At 49.6% G+C, this 8,677-nt stretch overlaps 1 protein-coding gene across 2 annotated transcripts; it reads right to left on the bottom strand.

Moving 5' to 3' along the window:
* Positions 1-2,969: 2,969 nt before the first annotated feature.
* Positions 2,970-5,653, bottom strand: LOC125545641 (amino acid permease 3). 2 transcript variants are annotated; one of them, XM_048709656.2, is made up of 4 exons: positions 5,522-5,653; positions 4,651-4,790; positions 4,022-4,564; positions 2,970-3,927 (listed from the first exon to the last, which is right to left on the bottom strand). In XM_048709656.2, the coding sequence occupies exons 2-4, from the start codon at positions 4,763-4,765 to the stop codon at positions 3,143-3,145; spliced, it is 1,443 nt and encodes a 480-aa protein (XP_048565613.1). In that variant the 5' UTR covers positions 4,766-4,790; positions 5,522-5,653; the 3' UTR covers positions 2,970-3,142. The 2 variants fall into 2 exon arrangements, with proteins under 2 accessions (XP_048565613.1, XP_048565615.1); XM_048709658.2 differs by having other exon boundaries at positions 4,651-4,793; positions 5,522-5,634.
* Between the last annotated feature and the right edge of the window lie 3,024 nt (positions 5,654-8,677).

Below are 8,677 nucleotides of genomic sequence, written 5' to 3'. Positions count from 1 at the left end.
ACCGTGAAGGGATTGACAACCCCTTTGTCGCGTTGGGTACAAGTTGGTGTTTGTTTGTGCAGGTATTCTGTGTCTTGTTATGTTGTCTCCTACTGGATTGATACCTTGGTTCTCAAAAGGTGGGGGAAATACTTACTCTACTTTGTTGCACCACCCTTTCCTCTCCAAGGGAAAAACCAACGCAAGCTCAAGAAGTAGCATTGTGCTGCATCATCCCTTCCTCTTTGAAGAAATACCAACGCGGTCTCAAGCCACGTCAAGGGCAGTTTGGACCGCCGTTTTCCCACAAACCAGAACCAAATCAGGGGGCTCTGGGAGAGTCCAGACACCAACCATGTAGGACTCTGACACCCCAGACCCACTCAAAACTAAGTCAGAGCCTGCGCTTTTATAGTTGGTTGCACTCTCTCCGCGGCACAATCCACCACTCTCCTCTTCCCTGTTGTCGCTCTACACCCAATTCCTGCCCTTTTTGCTACCGTCGGTGCATGGACCCATACGAGAAGCTGTCAGAGACGGCGATGGAGGAGGATTCGACGATCACGTTCGCCTTGAAGATAAGGCACATCGAAATTGCCACCTCAAAGTGAAGGGAAAGGCGACACCGGTCAAGTAGCAGAAGGCCGACGGAGGCGAAGGTGGTGCTTGTGGCAATGGACGTGTAGGAGACAGAAGCGGTGCAGGGCAAAGTCTGGGACGCGAGGTCCTGCTACGGTCACCGACCGTGTAGACACTTCCCTGGCCGGAGCATTACAAGGCTCCATACTTCTACACTACCACACAACTCAGTAGGCAGTCCCTGGCATCTGCCATGCTTCAAGTGCCTTACTACGTGGACGTCAACGTGGTGCCGCTGCTTTTGTCGGAGTGTGCATTGCCGCAGGTTGTCCGGACACAGATGTAGAGAGTGGAGCAGTTGGGTGCTCGCACACTGTTCGTTGGTATGCCTAACGCGGGCGAGCTAAGTTACGACGACGCGGATAGGGAGCTGTTTGACATGATCCACACTAGAGCTGGGGGAGGATGTTCCTGTGAGGACGGTCAGGTCGATGACTCAGAGCCCATCCATGTCGGCTCATACACCCAGCCGGGCTACACCCAAACCGACACGTACACCCAGCCGGGCACGCAGCCGAGCTACATCCCCAGTCCGGCACGTACACCTAGCTAGGCACAAACATATAGCAGTAGGATTTGGCCACCATACAGCAGGAGCAGGAGGACGACGAGGAGGACAATGATTTGGATGAATTTGCTGCCGATCCAAAGAAGAAGGGTAGAGGAGAAAGCTTGAACATGTGGGAGGACGAGTTCTTGTGGATGCATGGTTGGCCACTAGCATCGATCTGATCCATGGCACAAAGCAAAAGGGTTCATCATTTTGGGCCAACATTCACTCTTGGTTCCATGAACACTAGCATTTCGAACCCTACTCCGACGGTCTCATCCGCAACCGTGGCGCAAAGTCTCTCAACCATTGATGGTACATCATCCAAGAGGTCGTCTCGAAGTATTGTGGCCACTTGAGGAAACTCATCACATGTTGGCCAAGTGATGCGCAAATCTCTGAGCAAGTAAGTGTGTTCATCATTTGGCCAAATATGCATTCTTGTCTAGAACATTTGGCCGGATATGCACATTGTTGGCCAAATATGCATCATGGTGTTGGTCATTTATAGTCATTGACAACGTTTTATTTTGAATCCTTCCAGTGCATGCAATGTGTTTTCGAAGTTGGAGAAGAAGAGCTTCATCGTCATGCATTGTTGGTTGAAATTGAACGAACAACCCAAGTGGAATCCATTCATTGCCAAGACCATCACCCATGGAACCGATGAATAAACCGGTGATCCAACCGATCCAACGAAAGAACCACCCAAGGAGGTTAGAACAAGATTCTGGGGATAGAAGTGTGAGGAGGAGAAGGCGAAGCGAGAAGGGTCGTCAGCCAAGTTGACAGAGAGGTTCGAGGACATCTTGGTGAAGCAGGATGCATACTTCAAGCGCTTCGACATCAAGGAGGAAAAAAGGTCGAGTGGTTTAACATCCTGATGGCATCAACCGAGAATGATCAAGCTCGTAGAGAGGAAGGCCATGCTCGAAGAGAAGAACGTTGAGATTGCAACCGCTTTAGAGGACAGGAAGATGTTGACCATGACGATGGAGGATTTAGATGACGACAGAAGGATGATCGTGCAAGCCGTCCATTTCAAGATGTTGAAGCACCAGAAGGAGGAGCTGGAGGCGGAGGAGGTAGCCGAGGCGGAGGTAATGACAGATTCAGCGTGGAGTCTCGGATTGTCGGTCCAGCAGGGCAGAAAATACAATTTTTCACACGGACTACCGTACTTATATTCTTTTGTGATCAGGCATGTAAACACTATGGATAGTGTCCCCTTTTTGGTTGTGACCGGGGCTGATGTGATCCGTCGCGCGTGTTGTGATCGGACGGATTTGAATTTCAAATTGCCCATACTAACGGACATTTAGGGGATAATTTTGGATGATCGGCTCACGTACCAGTGTCCTCGGACTGGTCCCCGCCGGTCCGTTGACGGATGCGGTGTCCGGTTAGGGGGGTCATCGTTGGAGATGCCCTGACCATTACAACTACTTTTCTAGAGGTTACAATCTCCATCACTAAGTTAATGTATCTATCAGGAAATCCTTTTCTCGCAAACCAACATGTGGTTGGATGGTCAGAAGGATAGTGGTATCCTCAGTCCATTAGGGTTCAAGTCCTAGGCATCTGTGGCGACTTCGTCAATCTCAAGATGATGTGCCGGCTCAGTCCCTCGGAGGTGCTCATAGGGGTAGAATGTGCATGTGTTCATAGGTGTGAATGTATGTGCATATGTATGACCATCTGCATATGCATTGTGTTAAAAGAAAGGAAATCATTTTCTCTCTAATAAGTATAATTTTTTTAAAGACCACTTAATATTATCATACATTTTAAAAATCACTACTATAAAGAAACATCATTTAGTTTTTTTTCAATGGATCTCATGCATGACTTCATGAAGTAGTACAACTCCATCCAGGATGTATCTTCTTTGAATTGTTTGAAGGCCAAGAACTTCTTTGTCTTGAATCCTACACCTTGATGTATTGTTTGTGCGTGCACGATCGTCAACGTCAATTATGTCTTGAATGGGTGGTACACCTTGAGGTCGGACTTGATGCCGGCGATGGACCCCGCGGCGGCGGCAAGGGAGATGGCGAGGCATCCGAGGCTGAGCATCTGGAGGCACACCCACTGTGTGCTCCACTTGGGCACCTTCTTCTGCACCACGTACATCTCCACCGGAAAGTAGACGGTGAGCGGCCAGAACCCCAGCGCGCCCAGGAACCCCACCACGTCGTTGAAGAAGGGCAGCATCATGGACACCACCGTCGTCGCCACCACGAACGCCGTCCGCCACGTAGCCCGGAACATGTTCACCTTGTACGTCCTGAAGAGCGGGACCTCGACCTCGCCGGTGACGAACGTGGACTCCGGCCACCTCTTCGCCGCCCATTTCTCGACGAAGGCAAACAGGGGCTGGCAGTACACCTGGTACGCGCCGACGAGGTGGACGACGATGGCGGCATTGGCCACGTCGAGGAGCCAGAATGGCTCGTAGAACCCAAACCCCGTGAGGAGGTTCCCCGGCGCGGCGTCGCCGAAAGCCGCGTAGCCCATGCAGCCGCAGAGCATGTAGAAAACCGTGGTCACCGCGACACTGACCATGGTGGCGCGCTTCATGACCGTGGACTCCGACGGCGGCGGCGCACGGATGGTGTCCTGGATCTCGATGAGTATGAGGGAGTAGGAGTAGGCGAACGCAATGTCCCCGAACGCCTGCGTGCTGCGCCACACCTTCTGCATCGGCGTCACCGTGCCGATGCTGATGCCGGTCAGGCTACCCTTCACGCCTCCGTTTGCTGCATGCATGCAGACATCATTGGTTAACACATTGCTCAACAGGATCTAGGGAGTGCTTTCGTCGATCTATCAATGTGTATAAGAGTCACCTACCTATGACTTGGACGATGCCGAGGCCGAGGCCGATGGAGGAGTAGGTGAAGGACATGGCGGCGGCGAGCATGGAGAGCCAGGAGATCTGGTCGAAGTCGGGGATCTGGGAGAAGAAGACCTGGGCCACGCCGAAGATGATCATGTAGGGCACGCTGGAGACCTTGCAGGGGTCTGCGTGGCCGTTGCCGTGGAAGCAGTTTGCCCTCTTGATGGCCAGCATACTGATGGAGGCGGCGATGGTGTAGCCGATAGACACCCCAACGATGTTAGCATACTGCAGCACCCCGCAAATCTGCACCTTGACGCCGCTGAGGTTGGCGTTGACGGCGTCCATGTAGGTGTAGTTGCGCTTGCCGGTGCTCTGATCGCCGGAGCGGTAGCAGTCGGCGAGCAGCGAGGAGGTGAAGTAGGTGACGAGCGAGAAGAGGAGCATGACGGCGGGGCCGGCCACCCAGCCGAGCTGCGCGATGGCCCAGCCCAGCGACAGCACCCCGGACCCGATCACCGCCGTGATGATGTGCGAGCTCGCCGTCCACATCGTGCCTGCGCACATCGGCATCGGTACTTCAGAGTGAGAAACCAACAATCAAGTATTGTATTCCATCAGATGAGACAGGGGTTTTACGTACCGGTGCGCTTGTTGCGGCCATCGTCGTCCACCTTGGACCCAGCGGTGTGGCCGAGCTCGGCGGCGGCCACCTCCATCGGCGGGTAGTAGTAGGTGGCCACGACCTTGTCCGCCATCTCGATCGACCTCTGCCTAGCTTAACTGCTGCCAACAGAGCGAGTAGGCGTGCAGGTGAGAACTAATTAAGAGGAGGCCAGACCACAGTAAGTGTAGTGCACTCTGCGCGCTAGAGATGCGATCTTGTGCAGCGTGATCTGCAGAGACCGAGTAGTAAATGTTTGCTGGCGAGCGAGAGAGCGCGAGGTGGTGGTGGGTGCCTGGCCTGCCTCTGGGTGCCCGGGGTACCGGTGCAATTTATAGGAGGAGCCTGCGCACTGCGCATGGTGGGTGCCGGCAGCCGGCCTGGACCTGTCGCCGAGGGGCCGCCGCTGCCCGGGATGGCTGGCGAGGACGCGGGAAGCTGCTGCTAGTGCTCGGACTGGAAATCCAGACCCTCTTTGGAAACAGAGTTGACGCATGTAGTAATCTCAGCATTTGCTAAGCATGGTGGAGGTGGACATGACAGGGTGGGTAGTCTTCCGAGAAGGGGCCAACCATCACCTTTTGCCCTACGTCGTCGGCACAGCAGTCGACACATCAGACACATGCTAATTGCTCACAGCCGGCTAACGATCATACCTAAGCCCACCACCCGTAGCTTTTTTAGCCAGTCAATGGTGAAACAGAGAATGCCTAACTTTCCACAGAGCTGCCCACCTCGTCTCGTGCATGAAAGCTAGATATGATAAGATCGCAGCAGTGCCAGCAACTAACTTAGTAGCTACCTCGCTCCACCCTGGTGAGTGCATTTCGAGTTAAAACAGTTACAGTACCTTTCTCTGCAGGGAACTCCTGGACCAAGCAGGGCGGAGCACCGGAGGCAAGCACGGCCGGTCGAGAGGCCTCGGCGAGAGCTGATCGCTCGTTGCTGCTGCGGTGGTGGTGCTCCGTCTGCATCGACCGGCTAGGTGTTTTATAGGGGAGAGGCTGTACGTGCGGCGCCGGCATTTCGGGTCCATCCTTTTCCCCTTGGGCATCTCTTCCTTTCTCCGCCCACTCGCATCGCATGGATCCCAAAGTGCTCCGCCGATCATGCGAGGATCGGATGGCTCTCCGTCGTCGTATCACGAATTCTTTACGACTGCAGTACCATGATTTTTCAGTGCTCGAAATTGATGCCCGGTTCGTGGAATCACTCATTGCGCCCGGTTTTTGACCGGCCCAGAACCTGTGGAGGACAGGCGACGAACATCTCCTTTGCGACGGAGGGCCGGAGAGCCGTCCCTTTTCGCGGCAGAGGTTCGCGTGTGTATGAATTAATTAGCTAATCCCCGTTTGAACGTGAACATGCCACACATTTTGTAGAATAATACTACTCTACTAGTTAACACGAGCGGTTGCTCGGTCTAGGAATCGCGTGATATGATGATGGCCTGACAAGCAGCGTTTAAATTAGCTCAGTATCGTCTAATCGTGTGTGGGTCGACAACGACTTTTGGTTCAGAGAAAGAAAAGCAGCGGCTGGAACTGTCCCTGGCCGGGCCTCTTTTTGTCCTGACCAGCATTTGTGCCCGTATAGCTTTACTCGAGTGGCATGACTATGTTTCAGGATAACAAAACTGAGCATGATCTGTGAAGGCTAAATTAACTAGTCCAGGGAGCGGCTTGCTAGCTTGTACATTTTTGGTTATCCACGATCAGAGGGTTGGGCAAGCTAACAGCACAACAAAATAGAGAAGTATCCGGCCGAATAAAGCTCTAGTGAATTTTTTTTAGGGAAAATTTTGTTTTTGCCACTCTAGATTTTGCCAATTTTTCTTATGCCACTCTAGATTTTAACATTTCACTTTTGCCACTCTTAGATTTTGACAATTATCACAATTGCCATTCTGTGGCAAAAGCAAAATAATTTTATTTCATTTTTGCCACTCTTAGCTTTTGACAATTATCACAATTGCCACTCTCAACATTTTGCTTTTGCCACGGAAATGGCAATTGTGATAATTGTCAAAAACTAAGAATGGCAAAAGTAAAATGTCAAAATCTAGAGTGGCATAAGGAAAATTGGCAAAATCTAGAGTGGCAAAAACAAAAATTTCCCTTTTTTAGGGAAGTAAATTTGGCTGGATCTAACCGATCCTCTAAATTTAGTGGAGTAATTTTTTTGGTCAAATGCATTTCATTTTCGGGCACCGAAACAAATTTCATTGTTTTTTTATTTCATTAAATGTTATTTTAATACATCGTAGTACATAATTCACCAATTCTTTGCTAAGAGAACCGAACCAAAAAAACAAGAACCACAATTAACTTTCATAACTACTCCCACTAGTTGGATTAATATTTTCTCTATGTCTTCATCTTGAACATTGATGATTCTCTCAATTGGCTTCTCAAGTTTGCACACTTCTTTCTTTTCCAGTTCCAACCAATTCGACATTGTGGTGCCTCTAGTCTTATCTCTAGTCGCTACTTTAGCAAGGAGTGGACGGATATCTATCAAATTTCTCATTATCAATAGATCGATGTAATCTTCTTCCCAATACCAGAACTTGAATCCATTCTACACACAATTTTGAGCAAATAATGAGCCACAAATTGTGACTAATCTGATGAACGACTTGATAAACAAGCACTCATTCCATCTTTTTTGTACTTGAAGAACACCCATCAGGATGTTCTGGCGTGGTCAAAACTCGGTGCACCACCTGCCGCGGGCAGTCATCGCACTTGATGACCGGCAACTGGGAGCCGACGAGTTGGGCTAGTGCTGAGCCCGACCGACGGCTATGCGTGTCTTTGTCGGTGGTTCGCCCATGAGTGAGATTTGAGCGGCTAGAGGAGGAGGCCATACCTACATGTGGTGTAGAGTCGTTGCCAGGTTTGTGCGGTTCGATACTGGCCAATCCATGACAAAACAACTGGATGCATTAAACCCAACGACGGCGGCGATAGACGTAGATCGGTCGATTTATGCGTCGATGACAGCAAGAAAGAGAGGCTCAAATCCGGGTGTGCGAGGACCTCGACGGGGCCTACGAAGCATCGACAGTGGCGGGTGGTGGTCAGCGGAGGCAAGAAGGATGATGCTGGCGCCTGGCGTAGATGCAGCACAGAAGTGAGGTGAGTGAGATTATGAAAGGGAACAGAGTTTTTGCTCAAGCAGTGGGCGGCCAACTAAATATAAGAGCAACCAGGCGGCGGAGTAAAATTTTACTCCACTATTTGATTTTGGTAATCGACTATATGCGGGTTAAAGGAATAAAAACAAAAGTTTACTCCTGTATAGCCTTCTAAATCGGCGGCTAGAGTTGCTCTAAGCATTGTTCGTGAGCAGCATTCCAAATCTATGAAAACTAAATTAACTAGTCCATCGAGTGGCTGTACATTGTAGTCTTTGTATTTTTAAAACCCACTATCGAAGGCTAGGAAACCTAAGCTTCATTCTGATCCATTTGTAAATTTGTAGAGTTTTGTGAAACCTAAGCTCCTAAGGCCATACAAGCTTAGAACCTGAAACGACGAACTTACATGGTTTTGAGACTCAAAACTGCAGTTTCAAAGTTATAGGACTAACACACCTGTAATAGTTTTAGGTCTACAATTACAGTTTCAAATTAAGTCATAGAGCTAAACTGACACATGTTTTAGGACTTGCTTCCTTCATCCGGGTTTATTAAACCTCCTTTCATTTTGAGCCAAAGTTTGGTCATTAATTTAACTAATAAGATCTAAAGCATACATCACAAAAATTATATAATGGAAAACCTCTTTCAAATACAAATCTAACATTATACTTTATGTAGCATATATGTTATATACTCCCTTCATTCCCTTATACAAGGCCACTATGAAAAATACAATTTGCATCTATACAAGGCCATTAACTATAATCGAGGGAAAAATTAATGATGCTTTCTCTTAGTACCAACTGTTTTAATATTTGCATGCATGTAGTCATAATGACATTGTGCTACTTTCTTCTAATT

This window comes from Triticum urartu, chromosome 3A, assembly GCF_056163025.1.
Source record: "Triticum urartu cultivar PI428250 chromosome 3A, HENAU_Tu73, whole genome shotgun sequence".
NCBI lineage: Eukaryota > Viridiplantae > Streptophyta > Magnoliopsida > Poales > Poaceae > Triticum > Triticum urartu.
The sequence above is the reverse complement of the archived record's forward strand: the minus strand, read 5'-3'. Positions and strand labels throughout refer to the sequence as shown.

Excerpts from the sequence above, each read along its gene's own strand:
- LOC125545641 (XM_048709656.2), bottom strand. The coding sequence starts at position 4,765 with ATGGCGGACAAGGTCGTGGCCACCTACTACTACCCGCCGATGGAGGTG. Across the intron at positions 4,565-4,650 it reads TGGCCGCAACAAGCGCACCG|GCACGATGTGGACGGCGAGC; the intron begins GTACGTAAAACC and ends CGATGTGCGCAG. Across the intron at positions 3,928-4,021 it reads CGGCATCGTCCAAGTCATAG|CAAACGGAGGCGTGAAGGGT; the intron begins GTAGGTGACTCT and ends GCATGCATGCAG.